General features: G+C 43.9%; 1 protein-coding gene across 1 annotated transcript in view; it reads right to left on the bottom strand.

Moving 5' to 3' along the window:
• Window positions 1-2,743: 2,743 nt before the first annotated feature.
• The window catches only part of ULK2 (unc-51 like autophagy activating kinase 2), a 75,052-nt gene continuing 56,826 nt past the window's right edge, over window positions 2,744-20,969 (bottom strand). The window contains 9 exon segments of the mRNA XM_044001272.1: window positions 2,744-4,404; window positions 5,061-5,196; window positions 9,992-10,149; window positions 10,455-10,573; window positions 13,229-13,281; window positions 13,283-13,408; window positions 16,016-16,224; window positions 16,956-17,089; window positions 20,438-20,453. Coding sequence (XP_043857207.1) covers window positions 4,337-4,404; window positions 5,061-5,196; window positions 9,992-10,149; window positions 10,455-10,573; window positions 13,229-13,281; window positions 13,283-13,408; window positions 16,016-16,224; window positions 16,956-17,089; window positions 20,438-20,453 — 1,019 coding nt within the window. The 3' untranslated portion in view covers window positions 2,744-4,336.

Raw genomic sequence — 20,969 nt, 5'->3', positions numbered from 1 at the left:
ATTCTTGACATAAATCCCACCTGGTCATAGTGTACAATCCTTGCGATATATTGTTTTCAATTTCAATAAACTTGTCTTAGCACCGATTGATTATGTACAAGGCATTATCCTGGCTAGGTTCCCCTGCCCCTCCAATGAAGGGAGAGGAAATAAGCGATTTTTTGTTTTGAAAAAATAAAAACAAAAAACCCCATGGCACCATGCTAGGTACTGGGGCTATCGACACAAACAGTTTATAATCCTCAAGGATCTTGTATTTTACTGAGGGCAAGATAATGTGGACACTGATAAGTGTGATACAAAAGGAACAAGGAGGTGCTAACCTGGGGAAGAGGAAAGACTGCCTATTAGGTGTTGCTCTTAAAGTGACCCTTGAAGGGAGAGGGGGTTGGGGATCTAAGGTGGATTATGTTCTAGAGCAGGGCTTCTTAAACTTTTTCCACTCACAAGCCTGGGTTTATAGGTATATAAATAGGTATTCATAACCTTTTACCGTTGCCAATTTTTCGTGCCCTCCACCTTCAGTTATGTGACCCCACCTAGGGTGGCAATGCACAGTTTTAAGAAGCTTTGTTCTAGATTACCCACACAAAGACAGGAAGGCAAGAGAGGGAATGGCCTGCATTGGGTGGGAACTTGCAGGCCAGTTTGTCTGGAATGCTGGACAATGAGCTTTCTCTTTTTGCTAATAAGATGAGGGGCCATTTTCTTCATCAGATTTTATTCAAGACCCTTTGGCTTTCCCAGGTCTCTCTGACCTTTAAGGAGGACGACAGGTTTGATTGTCCTTGGTCCTAAAAGGTGACTGTAGGAAGCCTCCTCCAGGTAAGAGATGAGAAGCCAGCATCCTGGACCAGAGTGACCCCCCTGAACACCACAGAGGAAATGGAGGATCCCAGGTAGAGGTCATCAGAATAAATGAAAGGTGAAAGTCTGGGCTTGAAGCAACAGATGGGTTAAGTAGGTACAGGGACTTGGTGGGCTCATTGGGTATTAAATGAGGGAGGAACTGATGGGGATCAGGTAAAGACTGGGCTTTAACACTATCTTGGAGATGTGGCCTCAGTCAGGAAGATCTGAATTCAAGTGTTGCTTCTGACACTTACCAGCTGCTTGGACCTGAATGAGCTGCTTCTCTTTGCCCCAGAAAACTCTCTAGCTCTAGCTACGAAGCTGCTATAGATGTGAGGAGAGATGCAGGTAACTTTTCCTTTAGCTGGCAGGAAAGTGATGCATAGGACAGACACGCTTTCTGATGGCAGTGGGTCAGAGGGAGAGGAAGCCAAGACAGGTGATTATACCGTTTCCAAATCAAAAATGCCAAGAGCGATGCCTTTTCTGTAGGGGATGGGGAGATGTTCCTTTGTCTCCCTGGGATATCTTCCACTCTGACCCAAGTGGCCATAGAGTTCCCTGCCTGGTACCTCTAACAAAATCCTTCTCCTCTGCCCTGGAAACAACTGAGGTTGGCATTTAAAGTACGTCTGATCTCAAAGCTGCAGCAAGAACTGATCCTCACTCAAGACCAACAGGGTCTGTTTTAAGAACAAGATGGGTCAGAAGCCAATCCATTTCCATTTTCTGGATGAGGGAATGCACCAGAAAATGAGGTCTTCCCCCTCAGAGAGGCTCTCTGACCCATTCCAATTCATTCACTACTCAGCTGGCCCAAGCACAGGTGCAACCTTGAATGAGCAATTATTAAGCACCTTCTCTGTGTCCAGAACTGGGCTAGGTGACCATGTCATCCCACTACTCAAATTCTAGCAGCTGCTCTTACCTCCAGAAGCCAAGCAAGAGCCTGTTACAACCTGCTTCTCCCCATTGTTTCAGCTTCATTCTACATGACTCCCCTTCATAAACTCCATCCCAACTGGTCTTTTTACTATTCCTCAAATTGGCCGGCTAGGCTCATAAAAAGACCAAAAAAAAAAAGTTCCCACTACTAAAGTTTATATTCCATTTAGGGAGAGTAATCTGGACATTGGTGGAAGGTAAGGGAAAGATTCTTAACTCTGTATCACAGACCTGCTTGGCAGCCCAGTGAAGCCTCTGGACCCCCTTTTCAGAATAATGTTTTTAAATGCATAAAATAGAATGGGAAAGGAAACCAATTATATTGAAATAGTATTGGCGAAACCTTTTTTAAAACAAGTTAAACCCCAAGTTAAGATCCACCTCCTCCCTAAAGAATGGATGAGAAGTAGGAAGTGGACTGCAATAATCCAAGAGAGATAAAGAGGCACTAGATAGGATAAAATGGGAGAGATTCAAGTAGAACTAATAAACTTCTTTATCCCCATGTAAAGATGACAGATTTTCAGACCAAGACCCTGGGGAGGGAAGTTACAGCAGTATAAGAAAAAAAGGAAAAGGATCTGGGATGGGGGAGAAGACACAGTGGGGAAAAGAAGTCTGGTCTAAAACCACTGAGTTTGAGGGGGTGATGATGGGAGAAACAAGTGGGTGACAGATGGAAATCCAGGAGGAAGGGAAGACACTGGGTAGGGCTACCAAAATAAACCCGAGCACCCGCATACGAGTGGCATTTAACGAGGTAAGGAGTGGATGACTGCCTGTAGGCCGAGGGGTTGTGGATGGGGACAAACAAGGTACGTGTAAAATGTTTTGCAAACCTTAAAAAATATAAAGATAATATTACATATATACATGCAGACTATTATTATCCAAGATGAAGGCTAGCTATCTGCCTGTCAAGAATCGGTGTTGGAAGAGACCAAACTGCACCTAGAAACCGTTGTCAGTTTATTTTACCTTAATATACATTTATACAGGCGATAATAAAAAGGCTCTCACGACAGTTCAGTGAGTTATTCCCTAGTTTCCAGAAGAATGCATGCTGTTACAAATGAGAGGTAGAAACACTGTATTAAAGACCTAAAAATACAAACGTTATAGAAATAAACGTTCAAATTAACTGCTGGAATTTCATACAGATAAATAAGGTAAAAATGCCATTACTTTGTCAAAGCAAAGAGAAACTCACGGTTTTTATCAGTCCACTACAATACTAGTGAGGCCCAAGCTACTGTACAACTTTGTCAAAGAGTCCAGACCACGTTATCTAAAAGGATTAAGATGATTTTGCTCTGGAGAATGGTTTATTCAAGTATTCAAGCAGTTAAGTAACCAAAACAAAATAAAATACAATATCAGAACCATTTCCAGAGGAGTCTCCGGGGAGCTTGCCCAAACACTCCAGGCCTTGCTATTTGGTAAGCTGCAAGAATTGAGCTTGAAATGAAAAGTGCCCACCCCATTTCTTAAGAAAAAACAACCGGATTTTTCATGAACTTGATGCAGAAACCCCACATCACTAACAAGCCTCTAGATGACCAACCTTGGTTGGGGCCTTAACGTTTTTTGAGAGCCTCTCTTAATTCCACCATTGGTTCTAATACTGCCCCAGAAGCTGTAGATGGAGAGCGCTTTTTACACACCCTTGAGATCACAGGTGCTAATTAATGCACATTCTGCATGCACAACAAAAAACTGCAACCAAGCCTTATATAGGAAAAGCAAAAACAACCAGGAACTCAAAACATTTCCATTACTGAAAAAATTGGTAGCTGTAGACAAATAGGTAAAAAAAGGCAAAGGTTCACATGAATATGTTTGTACAATCTGTTTAAAAGTCTCCTAGAAGTTACATTTGAAATTCCGCAAAGGATTTATTTACAATAAAATGAAACTTTTTTGGAGTAAGTCCATTGTGCCTTATCTGGTGTTAAATTAATAGTTCTGCAAAGTCCAGTACAATTGCTTTAGTAAATTAGTGCAACATGAAATCTGCTGGAAGGAGAGCCGGCCATAGCCATGTCAGATCAAATCTAGGAAGCCAGAGGGGGGCACAATTTCTTCCAAGGGTCAAACTTTTCATCCCTTCGTCTCAAAGCTGTTTATTCTTTCCAGATGCGCGCTCACCCCAAGGGTCAGATCTGCCCAGGCCAGGCTGGAGTTTCCCACTTTACGCCTCGGGCACTTGCTGGCAGTCTGAAAGGCAAACCTGGAAGGAGACTCCGCCTGCAGCAGCATCTGCCCCACTGCTGGGGCTGGGGGAGCATTCTCTATTCCCCGAGCTGCCCTGATGCATCACTCGGTCCGAGGCACACTTACCAAGTTGTGACTGAATCCCAGGGAGTCTTTCACTCTGGCTTCTGATCGAGGAAAAGGAAAGGGGGGCTTCTCCATGCGGCAGATAATTCCTACAAACAACACGAGCGTAGGGGCTGTTGTTCTCCTCTGCATCAATGGCATGCTCTTTGGTGGTCACCAATCCTCCCTGATGTCACTGCCGCTCGGCCCATGGGAGAGGCTAGGGCTCATAGACAGTCACGGCACCATAGCAGAGTGCAGACAGCCTTCTTTCAATGCTAGATTTATCTGCGAACAAAAGCAGACAATTCCCCTTTGGATGGACGCTACAGACCAGGGAGAGATGAACTTGCTGAAATTTCAAAGACAATCACTCGCTACTTGCCCCTGCCTTCTATCAGAACACAGACCCCAGGTGAGAGCTGGATGGCGAGAGGCCAGCTTACGGGCGCGGTGTAGACTTGGGGAAGCTGCAGACTTCTATCCCTAACTGCTTTGTTTGAATGGGCAAAGCTTGAGCATGGAAGACTAAGACTGTCCTAAAGGATTTGCCCCTCACTAGGGTGTGTGACCATGGATAAGTCATTTAACCTCTGAGCCTTGGTTTCCCCTTCTGAAAATGGGGAGCAGACTCTTCCAACCCAGACTGTTGCCCGGGTCAGCAGAGAACGTTCTGACCTATGAGACAACTGTGAGCCCCCTGAGGGCAGGCGCTGGCACACAGCAGGTGCTAAGTGGAACGTTGCTGCCTAGCCCCAACACTTTCACCGGGACTAAACCGGTCTGGTTCTCTGTAGACAGGACGATGTCCCAGTTAATAACCTCCTGAAAGGGACAAATGGTTGTGAAAGAGAAACTCTCCTGACCTGGGGCGGGGGAGTTGGAACACAATTTTATCAGCACCTTCATTTCTGCGGGATGACAGGCTGCAGACACACACTTACATTTGTGTACATTTTCAATATCTGCAGGGTCCTGCAGGATCTTGGTTAAGCCTTCCAAAAGAAGAGCGGCCTTGTGGTAGCGATACACGATATCTTCCGTCTGCTGAAACATCTCATCAAGGGCTGCTGACTGCACCTGGGGATGCAGGAGAAAACTCAAATTTTCTAAACCGGCCCAAGCAAATGAAATGTACTGAAAACAAGACAGCCCCAAATCTTCAAATTAAACACACACATTTTGCATTTTGATGTAACAACTGTATGAAGCTAACCCTTTTTCCACTTGGACTTTTGATGAAACAGTAAAAGCTCTCAAACGGACCACTCCATTGCAGGGATCAGTAAAAATACCTTCCCTATCCTAAGATAAAAAGCTAATTATCCAACTTCACAATTAGCATAAGAGCATTTCATAAAAGTAATTTTGTCAGAAAAAATCTGGATGAACCGTATTACAATCTGACGTAGCCTCTTCTCCTGTCAAGGCCTCTCACGCTCCCTCAGTCACAGCATTCATTATCCTATTCACTTTGACCGTTCCTCTGGCTCCCTTCTGGCATTTCAAGACCCTGAAATATGAACACCAAGGTGGAAGGATGGTGACAGGGGAGCGCAGCCCTGCCACTAACTTGCTGCATGGTCTTGGTCAAGTCCCTCACTCTTTCTGGACCTCATTTGTCAAGTCAGCCTAGATGACCTCTTAAGTCCCTTCCAGGCCTGGCATCCCATGAATAATAGCAAACGTCCTCAAAGTTCACTCTTTCTTCAGAAATGCCAATCACGCAACCAATCTTCCCCCTTTCCCTTTGTATCTCTTGCTTCAGAATGGATGAGGCACAAGGGAAGGAGGGGCTGTAAATCTGTAAAGTCTTTTTTTGTTGTTGTTTTGTTTTTTGTTTTGGGTAGGGCAATGAGGGTTAAGTGACTTGCCTAGGGTCACACAGCTAGTAAGTGTTGAGTGTCTGGGGCTAGATTTGAACTCAGGCCCTCCTGAATTCAGGGCCAGTACTTTATCCACTGCACCACTTAGCTGCCCCTGGGGCTGTAAATTCTTAACCAAACCAGAGACCTGAGATCCTGGGAGACCCTTAAGAACAGAGACTAGGGGCAGCTAGGTGGCGCAGTGGATAAAGCACCGACCCTGGATTCAGGAGGACCTGAGTTCAAATCCACCTTCAGACACTTGACACTTACTAACTGTGTGACCCTGGGCAAGTCACTTAACCCTCACTGCTCCGCAAAAAAAAAAAAAAAAAAAAAGGAACAGAGACTGTCTTTTTTCACCTGTCCTTGTGTCCCCGGCACTCTGCACAGTACCTGGCCCACAGCTACTGGTGCTCAATCAATGCTGGCTGAATGACTGGAAAGAAGCAACTACTAGGGATAAAATGGGTTGTTTCAACAGCATGAAATGGAGACTTTTTTTTACACAGACAAAATTAACACCAACAGGATGAGAAGTGAAGTGGCACACTGGGCAAAAAATGCTTCTCAACTACCTGACAAAGCTCTGCTCCCCAAGGTATATGAGCAAGGAACAGAAGCACACAAGGCCAAAGCCATCTGACAGGAGACAAGCAGCAAAAGGGTGGGACGGTTCTCAGCTCCTAATCTTGAGAAGTCAAATGTCCATCAACACAACTCTGAGGTCAAGGGGCATCGGTGACCAAGGTTAGAGGGTTGTGCAAAGCCAGGTGGAACCTGTTGGTAAAGCTGTGACTTGGCCCACATGCTCTGGGAAGCAAATTAGAAGGATGTGACAGAACAAATTGACTGCAGCCGCTCTATTCACCACACAAGGAGCCCCGTGATAAAGAAGAGCAGCACCTGCCAAAGGCCACTGCAGAGTGGCCTCTCACATCCCAATCTATGAATGGTTGGAGTCTGGCAGTGATGCCAGGAGGAGTATAGAAAACCTGCCTGGGAGGGGCTCGTGCAGTCAGAAAATGCCAGTTCCAATGGTCAAGTAAACCTCCCTGCACTCTCCCTAACAAAAGTAGACACCTGTGGCTAAGGGACCCCCACAGAGGGGAGCAGAATGATTCAAGGTGTTGGTTAATTTTTCCCGCTCTGGATGGGATGCTTTGGTAAATATAAGTAATGTGGAAACAAGAGATACCAATAAAATGTACTTTAAAAAATAAAATTAATGGGGGCGGCTAGGTGGCACAGTGGATAAAGCACCAGCCCTGGATTCAGGAGTTCCTGAGTTCAGATCTGGCCTCAGACACTTGACACTTACTAGCTGTGTGACCCTGGGCAAGTCACAACCCCCACTGCCCCGCAAAAATAATTAATTAATTAAAATTAAATTAAATTAATCTAAGGGATAGGCCTATGGTAGAAATATTATTCCTTTGCCTTTAAATTAGAAAATAGGTTTTAAACATATCTGTAGGTAGCTGATAGACCCATAGTAATTTAGATATTTAAATAAGAGATCTCTAAATTAATTAAATTTTGATCTTTAAATCATTTATAATTAATCAAGAGTTCTTCTGTCCAATCAGTCTTTCATGTTGTACAGCAACAAAGATCACCTGAAACAGCTCCTAATGGTGAGAATTTGAGACAAAATATCACATTTAAACTTTGTTCCACTTTTCCCCCCATTCCCAGGAATGGTTCCCTTCTGATTTTTTATATTGTTCATATCTCCATTTAAAGAGATAACTTTTTGGTTATTCAAACTCCTATAATAAATATCTCTCTCCCCCCCCCACCCCCATATTCAGAACCAGGGCAATTAGAGAAGTGACTTGTTTTGTTCCTAAGCTTCAGTAATCTCAAAATCTGAGTCCATGAATTTCTGCTAGGGAAGTGAGTCAAACCATGTATTTTCTTACTGGCTTTATCACAGCCAAACTGCCTAAAATGCAGAAAATATTTTTTAATAAAAATAACAGTCAGTCATTACAAGGAAACTATGAACAGTCAGCTCAACAAGCAATGACTGTCTGCTATGAGCCAGGGCCTGTCCTAAGCCCTGAGGATACAGAGAAGGGCAAAAACCAGTCTCTGATGCCAAGGAGCTTGCAGTCTAGTCAGAGGGGAGATAAGCACACAAGCCGTAGCCAGGAGAAACCAGGAGCAGTCTCAGGGGAAGGTGCTGAGGGTAAAGACGACCAAAAGTGGGGGAGCTGGAGGGAGGTATGGAAAGAGTTCCATTCATGAGGGACAAGCAGTAAAAACACAGTAAGGATAATGAGGCCAGTGCTGCCCCATCACGAGCATACACATGGAGATCAATCCTCTCAAGATTGAAAGGACAGAAAGAGACCAGGTTAGAGAGGATTTTATATTTGATATTGGAGATAATAGGGAGCCAGGTAAGGTGTGTGACAGGGTCAGATCCATCCTAAAGATTACTCTGACAGCTATGGGGAGGACAGACCAGAATGGAGAGACTTGTGGCATCAAGACTGAGTAAAAGACTATTGAAATCATCCAGATGTGCACATGGGGCTGGGGGGCCTATGAGGGAGTGAGGAGGAGAATGATGATACCTTCGACAGTAATAGGGAAGTGAGGGAAAAGACCCTAAAGTCAAGTCTTAGGTATGTTAAGTTTGTCAGCTACACAACATTAGGAGTTGGAAATGAGGACTGTACAAACGAAAATAAGATTAAATTTGTGGCAGCTGATGAGACCACCAAGGGAAATAATATAAAGGGAGAAAAGAAGAGGGTCCTGAGCCCTCTTCCATGCGAACAAACACTATCCCTTGGGGGATACCCGATGAGTGCACGTGAGCTCAGTAGAGTTCCAGAAAATGATTAGGGGGAGGCATCAGGTAGAGGAAGTGGAGACGGCCTTCTCGAGGAGTTCAGCCACAAAAGGGGGATGAGGAATCAAGTGATGGTTTTTGAAGATCAGGGAGACACGCTTGTAGGCAACCAGCAGATGAGGACATTGAAGATAAAGGAGTAAATGAGGATAAAGGTCAAAGGGTGGTTCCTTCAGCTGTGCACAAACAAGGGTTCACCTTGGCAAGGAGAAGCATATAACAGGGAAGAGAGGGAGTTATCCGTGAAGGGCCTGAATTTTTTCAGTGAAATAGAAGGTAAGGCTCTCCACAGAGGGGGGTCTGGGAAGAGGAGCCATGGGATGCAGAAGAGCACAGCCTTGATACAGTCATAAAGCCGGATTTCATGATACAAATCTCTGGCTCATTCAGAAGCACATGAACAGGAGCAATTCAAGGCTAAAGTGAGGCCTTCCTCATGTCTGACTGTTCTACTTAAATGTGGTCCTTCAGTGGAGGATTTTGAGGGAGGACAGCACAAAAATCAATTCTCAGTGTGGCTGGGCTGTGACATACACTTTTGGGGAGATGCCAGCATGAATGAGATCATGTGGATGCATGAGTAACTGTGCAACATAAGGTCAGAGCTGAGCAGGTCATTCACATTAGAATCACATGCTGTCTACCACCTTTAGAGGGGCCTTGCTATCCCACCCTCAGGGTCTTTAGTTTATGCCTTTACCTAGAAAGGTCCTCATTTCCATTCTACCTGTGAAAATACTATCCATGTTTCAAGACCCACTTCAGATGCCTCCACTTCCACAAAGCCTTCCCTGATTCCCCATGTCTACTAGGCTGTAAGTTTCATTAAAGCAGGGCTTGCCTTCTTTTACCTGAGCGACTTCTAATGCCCAGAATAAAACTGCACACAGCAAGCAAGCATGCTTCTTTAATTCAATGTGTGAATTATACAAACCATTAGGCAACAAGAAGCTTTTCGATGTATTTTATTACCCAGCAGTCACAGACTCGGAATGAAGACAACCCTATATGTGCTTTTAAAAGGATCAGTACTGATGAGACAACTGATGCAAGTCAACATGTTCACCTCAAAGAAAGAAGCCACACTGAGACACCCTCCACCACACACATTTAAGGCACAGAAAGAGAAACTGTCAAGGATTACCATTTCCACAGCACAATTGTAGATGAGCTTCTCTGCAGTCACGCTGTTGATTTCATCAATGAATCTTTGCTTGTCAGAGAAGAAGCGATTCAGCTTTTCTGTGAGTTTCTTGCACATGGCAATACAGAATTTATATCTCTCATTCAGATTTTTGACAACTGGAAAAGTTAAGACAAGGCACAAATTTATCAATGTTAGAAACAGAAAAGATCCCCTGATTTACCTCTTCCTACTTTATTACTCTGGCTACACAAGTAGCCAGATCTTAGAAAATGTGATTTAAAAATCCATTTTCCTCTAAGGCTTTCTTTTGATTAAAATAGCATTAATCAAGAAGTCCTCTAACACCTTCCTCTCCATCTACTACATAGTGCATACACATTCTTTTTATTTCTTAGATAACTCCTATACTCTAGAGGAGTCACTGAAACCAGACAATGATTCCTGCTGTCCTGTCCCATACCTTGTTTGACAGCCGTAGACGGATTCAGTTTCCCTGATTTGATCTGGGCTTTGGCAAGATGCAAAGATGACGCGAGCAGCTGGGCCGCTTTCATGTACAACACCAGCTGTTCTACTTGTCTAGAGATAGAGCAAACACAAGGATTCAGATTTCAAAATCAGGCTAACTCACTGACCAGACTACTAAAATACATGGCACCACCCTGAGGAGGCAAGATGTCTGATGGTGAAATGGAACATAGCCTGTTCTCAAGCCGGAATGACTGTGTGGTAGCAAAACAAGAAAATGAAAACAAAAAGGACAGATGAGAGGCTACATCCCAATTAAAATCGGAGAATGCACAATACAGTCACTGATGATCCCACACACCAACTGAGAAACATTGCTTGAGTGGCTCTCCAGTTCTGTGTGATGCCAACATGACCCTGATAAACATCTATAGGTATAGTGGCTACAGAAATGTGAAAAGCAGTGTGTCTCTCCCCCCAACAATCACACTCTCTCCAGCTGATAAACACCGTCAAGAAAGAGGAACAAGCGAACATGATCGCCAACAAATCAAATATGTCCTAATGATAGTGGAGGCTTGGGACAAGCAATAACATCAAAGTCACATTTTAGTAGGAAGAACTCACCCTAATTTTACAAAAGCACACACATAGGGCAAAGTGTTTATTTTAGTACTAAATGTCTGACAAGTATTTGTCAACTAAACGTTAAAAATTATATGAATGCCAAGCTGAAACTCACACAAATGGAAAGAGGCCAGAGTCAACCATGGGCATAAATGAAACGTATATTCTGTCTTTTGGGAAAACAGGCTGGGGGGTGGAGGAAGAGAGGGTAAAAGGGATGGAAACGCATGTCTCCTCCAAGCCAGAGTCAAGCCTCTTTTCTCTCCCAAGAGAGCTTTGTGCTGCTTCCTCTAGGGGAATTTTGGGGTAGACTCCCAGACTTTGGAGCCCTGTCATTTGAATTCTGGCCCCAGCTAACCTTCATAAGCATTGTTTCCTTGCACTTTAATTTGGTTGCTTCCCTTTCAAATTGGGGCAAATGATTTCACTGTCTACCTTTACTCTCTGGGGCCAGTGACCAAGTGGTGGAATCTACCCTTGCTATCTATCACGAAGTAATGTGGCTAAAAGGCCACCAAGTTCAGTTTCATGATCCCTGCGGAGAGGATGTCATGGTTTCAGCTGCCTCTGGCTACACTGCCTTGTCCCAAAAGGAGGAAGTTATTTATGCCTCAGCACAGATGTGCTGCCATCTATAGATGACAATCCTCCCATTCTGGCTCTCTGATGACGTGCCTCATTGGACAAGCCACATGAACAATCAGAGGAGCCCCAGACCTTGAAGACAAGTCATTCAAGGATTCAAGCAGCAGAATGGCCGGGAAGGGGCCAGGAGGGCTCTCCTCAGACTGTTCACCCAAGTTCCACCTCCTCCCCTCCAGCTCATAGAATTCCTGGCTTCTTCCAAGCCTCAGCTGAAAGGCCACCTGCCCTGAAGGCCTTCCTGGGCCCTTCGCTGACATCAGCTCTCACCCACTTTCCTGAGGATCTTTCCTCTTTTGAAGTCCACTTAACCCAGTTCAAATGATGGGGGTTGTAGGAACTTCTTCCTTTTCAAATGCCCCACCTCCCTTACCCCCTTCCTCCCCTCCCTTTATACTACCAGGGGCCTTCACTTCACTTCAGCCAAAGAAGGGATGGTCAAGCCAACAAGAAGCACGGCGGATACAGCCCAAGTGAGAAACCCGGATGTACCCACTTGACCATAACCTCCTACCTCTCACCTCTCTGCCCTTAGAACTTTCTAACCATGATCTTCATTGGGGCTTTATGGCCTTCCCTTTCTAAGTTCACCCCAATGGCCTCTTCACCTCTACACCATCCACTCCTCCATGCCTACTTACAGACCACTAAACTTTTTTCATCTGACCACAGACAAAAAGGGCCAATTTTTTACTCTTTGATTAAATTGAATAAAACTTCTTTTAAAAAATATGCAAGAGGGACAGCTAGGAGGCGCGGTGGATAGAGCACCGGCCCTGGAGTCAGGAGTACCTGAGTTCAAATCCGGCCTCAGACACTTAACACACACTTACTAGCTGTGTGACCCTGGGCAAGTCACTTAACCCCAATTGCCTCACTTAAAAAAAAAAATGCAACAGTTCCAAGTTTCAAATATTATCTCCTTTTCTGTTTTTTGTTTCTTGAATATTCATGTTTGCTGATGGTGTTGTTCAAAATAAAAGAGAAGGGGGCAGCTAGGTGGCACAGTGGATAACAGTGGATAAAGCACTGGCCTTGGATTCAGGAGGACCTGAGTTCAAATCCAGTCTCAGACACTTGACACTAGCTGTGTGATCCTAGGCAAGTCACTTAATCCTCACTGCCCTACCAAAAAAAAAAAAAAAAAGAACAAATTCAAAATAAAAGAGAAGTTTTTAAAGTAAGAAAAGACATGGCAGGACACACTGAGGCCTAGAGGGGGCAATGAGAAAACCCAAAGAGCCATCAAGGTGAATCCTCCTGGCCTGCAGGGCTACCTGCTACCTGAGAGTCCCTTCGGAGCTAACTCAAATCCAAGTCTCTTTATAAGAGAGCATTCCAAGTCCCACCTAATGACCTTAACACAATGAAGGCACAACAGATCAAGGAATTCTGGATCTCCTCCCACCTGCCCTCTCCAAGTTTGTTGCAATGGAATTGGACAAAATGGATGAATGGTTGTTATTTCCCACACACCAGGTAATGGAAGGTACCTACCCCCAGTCTTTGCTCAGCTGGCTGATCTGATCCACCACCACGCTCTCCTGGATTCTGATACAGTGATACTGCTGACGTGCACAGCTCTGGGTTCCCTCCCCTGATGGCTGTCAGATCCAACACGCATTCAGTGAAGGTCAGCATTGTGTTCAGATGGCGCAGTGTGTCTGTGTGCTCTCTCTGGGGGGAAGAGGAAGAACTCTCTTAACTTCTAACCCCAAGGAGAGAGGCACCCCCTGCCCAGGCAATCAACAGCCACAGGAGAGTCATACAGTTACCAGCAGATAGAAGATTCTAATTTTAACTTCCAGAGGGTGAAGATAAAATGTTGAAATGCAATGGTTTACACACAGACATATAAATGTAGGTCCTCTACCAGTACCCACAACAGTGGTACAGCAAGGTTCAAAGTTTCTGAGTAACTATACTTGGTTTAAAAAAAAAAATCTATGGCTAATATGACAAAAAAGAAAAATAATAAATGTTGGAGAAGATGTGGAAAAATTGGAACACTCATGCATTGTTGGTGGAGTTGTGAACTGATCCAGCCATTCAAAGGGCAATGGTACTGTGCATACACTTTGACCCAGTAATACCACTACTAGGTCTGTATGCCAAAGAGATCACAAAAAAGGGAAACGGACCCACATGGACAAAAATATTTAGAGCAGGCTCTCTTTGTGGTGGCAAAGAATTGGAAATTGAGGGGATGACCATCAATTGGGGAGTGGCTGAACAAGTTGTGGTATATGAATGTTATGGAATACTATTGTGCTATAAGAAATGATGAGCAGACAGATTTCAGAAAAACCTGGAAAAAAGACTTACATGAACTGATGCTGAGTGAAGTGAGCAGAACCAAGAGAACATTGTACACAGTAGCGACAACACTGTGTGATGATCAACTATGACAGATGATCCAAGACAATTCCAAAGGACTCATAATGGAAAATGCTCTCTACATCCAGAAAAAAGAACTGTGGAATCTAAATGCCGTTCTATTTCTACTTTTTTTCTTTCTTTTTTGAGGTTCTTCCCTTTTGTTCTGATTCTTCTTTCACAACATGACTAATGTAGAAATATGTTTAATGTGATTGTACATATATAACCTATATCAGATTGCTTTCTATCTTGGGGAAGGGGGAGGGAAGGGAGGGAGAATAATTTGGAACTCAAAATCTTATAAAAACAAATGTTGAAAACTATCTTAACATGTAACTGGAAAAAACACTATTGCGATTGGAAAATAAATTTAAAAAGAAAAATGTAAGTCCTAAGTAGCAAGCTGTAAATGAATATTCATTATTCATTCAAAACAATTCAATCACTGATTGGACCAGCACAATGCTAGGGGCCAGAGATAAAGACAAAACAAAAAAATCACATATATAATCTATATCAGATTGGTTTGTCTTGGGGAGGGGGAAAAGGGAGGAAGGAGAAATTTTGGAACTAAAAATCTTATAAAAACAAATGTTGAAAACTATCTTTACATGTAACTAAAACAAAATACTTTTGATAAAAAAAAAAATCTTTGCTTAGTCTCCTCTTTTCGAAAAGGAGCCAGTTTCAGTAATATTCCAATGTATTTCATCTTAAAACTCACAACATTCATTTCAAAGGTTAATTTCCTCTTCATGTCTGAGTGTTCCCTCCCCCAAGGTATAGATGTGTTTTAGTGTGACTTAAATATCATAAAACTACCCAAATGGCAAAAGAGATGTAGACAGGCCCAGAGGATCAGAGTAAAAGGTCTAAAAAATTTAATCCCCTACTCCACTTTGCACCCTTTGGTTTTGCTTTCACCTAATTCCATGCTGTCAGGGAAGTAGAATGCACAAGCCAAAGAGAGACTCAGAGCGTAGGAGGTGGGCATGACAAGGAGGGACACAAGATGGGGGAAAAAAAGAAACCTTCCTAACCTAAGATCTCTAGAAAGTTGCCTCTAAGATTGATATCAAAGGTTGGTGACAGTGGCTAGCCTAACGGCTCCTCCATTGGAGACAAAAGGGAGGGCTGGCCTGAGCAAGGCTTTAATGAGATAAAAGGAACAGGCCTTGGGTGGGGGAGAATTAGGGGACATAAAGTGCCTTCCCTCCTTCTATCTCCCATCCTTGGAGACACCAGTGGACCTGGTTTCCCAAGGTGGGTAGATAGGGAACAATGCTGAACGTGCACCCTCATGTAGTCTGGGGAAGGGAAGAAAGCTGAAAGCTCTGGTTCTGATGAACCTTATTAATCTGGAGAACAGAATTCCCAACATCCAGCAAGGATAGCAGGGATTCCTTCATGATGCCCTTTAGAGCACTCAGAGTTCTCATTTGGTACAAAATCCTTTGCTCAACCAGTCTACAGACAACAGGGATTCTGGAGGTGCTGGCATGAATAGGCTAGTCACTAGCAATGTGGGTGGTTTTACCATTTTTAACAATCCCTGAATATGCATGTGTGTGTGTGTGTGTGTGTGTGTGTGTGTGTGTTTTCCCTCTCTTACAGAGAAGAGCAAATCATGAAAATAAGAAGTACATTTTTTTGGTGCTGGGCAACTCTTTGGTTCTTCCCTCAATAACTAAGAGCCACCTATGGTCTTCTGTAGACGTCTTCTATAGCTCTAGCTTTTATTCGAGAAGATCACATCTACTTCATTCAGAAAAGAATTAAGCTGCATTTTTGGATTAAAAAGACAAAGTTAGAAAAAAGGGGAAAGCTCCCACATGTTACTCAGCAGTGCGTTTTCTAATTTGTATTAAATATAACATTAAAATTCCAAAACATCCTTTTCCCTACCTCCATGAGAGTTTCCTCTGGAAGTTCTGGAGCTTCAAAAGTGATAAAGCCCTCCAGGCTGGGAGGCGATGTCCCATAAGGTGTGTACTTCAGGCTTGGCGCTGCCTCTGCTCCCGGAGGAGAAGAACCCATATAAATGCCAGGAGGGGAGCCCATATAGACACGGCCACTGGTGGAGCAGAGAGACCCGCCAGAACTGTTTGATCCAACTAGGTGAAAACAGAAAACACTTTGGAGTCTCCCAGGGCTAATTAATTCATCTACTTATTAAACGTCATAGGACTAAAGCCAAAAAAGAACCAGTGAGTCCAGCCATATCAAATGAGAAAAGAGAGGGAAAATACACAATTCTATCTTCATAAAATTGGAAATCTCACTGAATCCTGGGCAAAATCTTAAGAAAAAACTTTTTCCCCAAAGGGAGAAAATTGCTTGCAATGACACCTTGGTATCTGGTACAACTATCACTTTGCAGAGCCTTCCACAGAAGATCTGCAGTGCCAAAATCTGCACACTTATCCTTTGAATTACTCCATCAACAGATCATTCACATGTTAAAATACAAGGCCTTTGCCCCACACTTTTAGAATGCTGAGGGACGCTGACTACACACGACCATTTCCTCGTTGTAAAATGCAAGAGAAGGGGAGCAGCTAGGTGGTGCAGTGGGTAGAGCACCGGCCCTGGATTCAGGAGGACCTGAGTTCAAATCTGACCTCAGACACTTGACACTTACTAGCTGTGTGACCCTGGAAAAGTCACTTAACCCCCATTGCCCCGCCAAAAAAAAAAAAAAAAATGCAAGAGAAGGTCCAGAGAAGCAAACTGGACTAGAACACCCAGCAGCACCCTCTACCTCAGGTCTAAGCTGGAACCATCTAAAGCTGTCAAGAAGGTACCGCACCTATCTAAAGCCTAGCACAGGAAAGCAATGGCTCACCTGAGGTTGTCCTTGTACGAAGAACCATCTGGGTACAAGTAGGAGGCGCAGCAGTATTGGGAGGAGAGCCTACTGTGAACATCACAGCCCTAGAACTTGCCCCGGTGGCCCCAGGAGGTCCCAGAACAACGCCAAAGGGCCCCTGCAGGAGCTACAAGAGAAGGGCACAAGGTGTGTGATTCTGGTCAAGCACGAGCTGCTCTAGTGTTAGCCCACTCTCCTAGAAAGAAGGTGTGCAGGGTCAGTGGGGTTCCTTGGTCATGGTTGTGCCTCTAGAAGGTCAAGATGGAGACAAAGGTGAGATGATGGCCAGAAAGGACTTCGTAATACCCATGGAGCAGCACAAGCACGAGTCGACTGCCACTAGAGAATAATCAGAGAACAGCATCTGGACACAACCAAATGGCTGCTGAGGCCCGCTGACGGCTCTCCTGGACTACTGAATAAATCTGCCTGCTGACCATGGCCTTTAAGTGAAATGCCATCAAATAAGCTGTTTTCCTCATTGACCTTATTAAAACACATTCATTCCTCCAGAAGAAACTTTCATCCCCAAACAACCAGAAACTTACTGTCTACCATCCTGCTTGGCCTCAGCACACCAGGGTCTCTCAACCCACAGGGGACACCTGACCTGATGCCCACCCTGAGCTACAAGCAGGGTTGTTCAGCGCTTATCCCCAAGACATCCTTTTTCTCCCCGCTTCTACCAAACCCTTTCATAGCTGGTCTGGAGACTACAAATGAGGGCATGAGGCACATTTTTTCCCTTGAGGCCCACAGAGAAGTTTACAGGCTTTGGCATCTCATGGTGATGCCCACCACACGTCCCAGGATATTCTCTCCCCTTTTCCTATACTATTCTAAAAATAAAAGGAAGCTGGGGTATAAATTTAGGCCACTGAAGGCCCCAAGCGGAAAGTCCTTTTTCAGAATCTCCCCTTCAGAAAGAATTCTGTCAGTGCAAATTTAAGGAATCCACACTGAACTAGCTCCAAGTTACATTATAGTCAAATTTCACATGCGTTGTCAAGGACAGCCAGACAGAACACAGCCTGACCTCTTTCTGAGGCACAAACTGCCTTTTTCTATTTGTCAGGTGTCAGGGGCAGCTAGGTGGCGCAGTAGATAAAGCACCGGCCCTGGATTCAGGAAGACCTGAGTTCAAAATCCAACCTCAGACACTTGACACCTTACTAGCTGTGGTGACTGGGCAAGTCACTTAAATTAACCCTCATTAGCCCTGCAAAAACCAAAAAAACAAAAGCAAACAAACAAAAAAGAGTCAGGCGTCTGAGGACTCTAGAAACATGGAATCATCTACAAGAGAACCAAGAGCCATTGGTGTAAAAATGACTAACTCCTAACTACTGAAAAATATGCCCCGTTCCCTCATTTGTTGTCTCCAGACCAGCTATGAAAGGGTTTGGTAGAAGAAGGGAGGAGAAAAGGGATGTTTTGGGGGTAAGCACCTAACAACCCTGCTTGTAGCTCAGGGTGAGCATCAGGTTAGGTGTTCCTATTGGTTGAGAGACCACAGTACTAGAGGGCCAAAACTGATACTTGTCAACCACTGCTATTTAAGCAACAGATTCCAACATGGTAACAAACACTATACCCAGAAATACCTTGAAGAATGCTCTGACTCATGGTGAAGATCAGAGTCAAGTACTAAAAGCATGACTTTTGGCTATGTATTAGGCTGAGTGTAAAGAGGCAGTGGTTTTGCCTTGGTATATATTGTCTTAAAAAGTTGAAAATGGGTGTGTGTGTGTTCTGTTCTTAATTTACATGAAACTGGAAATATTCTTACTGAGAAAACTTTTCAAATCTCAACAACATCACAAATAAAGAAGCAGAGATGGGGATGGAAGAGTCAAAGAAGAATTAAGACTCACAAAAAGTGAGTTATGGCTTTAACAACTGTGGAGAGAAGCAGCCAGGGGCCCTGGCTTATAGTTTCCAAAACAATGGGTGCAACACTACGTTATTAAAGGAGGAGAAAAGCCAAGTCAGCAGAAAGATGCGGCTGGCCAAACAGATTCTCTAAGTAGATTACAATCAAGAACTTATTCTCTACTTTTTACATTTTGTGGACTCATCCCCATAATCCCCACAAATGTACACTGCAATAATGGCTTCCAGAGAGAGCACTTTGCTCACTACAACCTTGTGCAGGATACACAAGGGCATGCATTATTTACATTCTGGAGATGTGAAGCGACATAATTCTCCCCATGGGTTGGCTGCATAGTTAATAAGGTTTGGAAACCTGGATTTGAACCCTGGTCCCCAGACTCCAAGTCCAGCCCTCTACTATACCATGCTATCTCTAACAAAACTGAATTCAATTTCCAAATTTTGCATTTTCTTAGAGATAGGATTATAAACACAATGTTGGCCAAGCAAGAGAATTTTCAAATTTTTTTCTGTCTCTCAAGATCTAACAACAGACCTTATCATCCATACAGATGTAGTCAAAGGAAAGGAAATCTGTCATGCAACTAAATTATGCCAAGAATAACAATAAGAGGATCAGAAATTTAGAGGCATTTGATCCAATCTCTCATCCCACAGATGAGAGGGCCGAGGCCCTGAGACGTTAAGGGATCTGCCCAAAGCCAACCATACCTTCTGATCCCCATCCAGCACTTTCTCCATGCACAACAACCCTTTCGGAGACGTATTACCCAGTACCATGCCCACAATGACAAAGCCAGGAGAATCAGAAACGCCTTCAAACCCGGGCCACCTGTGGGAGGACAGGCTCCTTCCCTGCCTCGCTGAGCACAGGCTGTCAGAGCCTGAACAAGCACTAAGTGACGCCATGTTACAGTCACTAACTGCTAACCAGTGAGAGACCTGACCTCATGGATCTTGCAGTCAAAAAGACAAGATGAGGCCAATAGACACACTGAGCATGAGAGACTCAGAGAAAGGGGAGGAAACTATAATATCTCAGAAAGGTGAACGGTTCTAAGGATGAGGCAGGCTGAAGATGCCTGTGTGGGGGTGAACTGGAAATGAAGTAAATGAGTGAGAAGGGAATTAAAGAGTCAAATATCCCAGAAATGATTAATAGAAACACTGGAAGATACTGGGAAAACCAAGACTACCTGGAGGCCGGTAAGCAGAAGACGTCAACAAGTGATAGAGGGAACATGCTGTAGACAGAGTGCAAGGCCTTGGGAAGGAAGAGTATTAACGATCAATGGCAGAGAAAGATAATCAGGGCCTGGGCACAAAGATTCCAAAATCAACACACTTAGGGCCACGAGCAGCCCCAGTTAGGCACCTTAAGCAATCTACACAGGAGGCCTTTCAAAAAGACAAAAACAGCAAAAACTGATGGTGTCCTCTCTTGGCAGGGAAACTGACACTTGGAGGTCAGCTCCTTCAAAAGAGGGATGACATCACTAGGGTCTTGATATCCCCAGTGCCCAATCCCAGGCTGGGCACATGGCTTAATGCTGGTTCATCAGCATGCCCCCAGAGGAGCTTAGAAAGGTGTAGACACTTTGGAAAGTGTCACGAAAAAACCCAAACCCTTTGGCTCAGCAATCTTCCTGCTAGAACTTTACCCTAAAAAAATCATAAAAAGATCTTTCTGTATAAAAAATTCCTACATGCTTTGCTTGTAATGGAAGTTTACTTATGAGTCTTTGCTGATGATTTGTTTAATACACATTTTTAAGGGAACATTTACCTTGGGAGAAATGTGAAGATGAATCCAACTTGTCAGGTAATAAAGAAAACTGTTTCCACTGTTCTCCAGCAGTGCCATTGTTTTGATAAGAAAGTGTAATTTTTACTTTAAATCTGAGTAAAACATTGGCTATGTTCTTCAGAGTGATCTTTACTATAAGTCTTGCTTAACTTTTTTCTCCCAGTGCTAGAACCATAACCAAAACAATGGGTTGATAGTTGTGAGGCCAGGCAGAAGACAGAGATGAACAAATTAAAAATCCGCTAGTACTGTATAACTTCTACATCTACAAAGAAACCTGATCCGTC

The sequence above is a fragment of the Dromiciops gliroides genome, chromosome 4 (assembly GCF_019393635.1).
Source record: "Dromiciops gliroides isolate mDroGli1 chromosome 4, mDroGli1.pri, whole genome shotgun sequence".
Lineage (NCBI taxonomy): Eukaryota > Metazoa > Chordata > Mammalia > Microbiotheria > Microbiotheriidae > Dromiciops > Dromiciops gliroides.
This window is presented reverse-complemented; position numbering and strand designations above follow the sequence as displayed.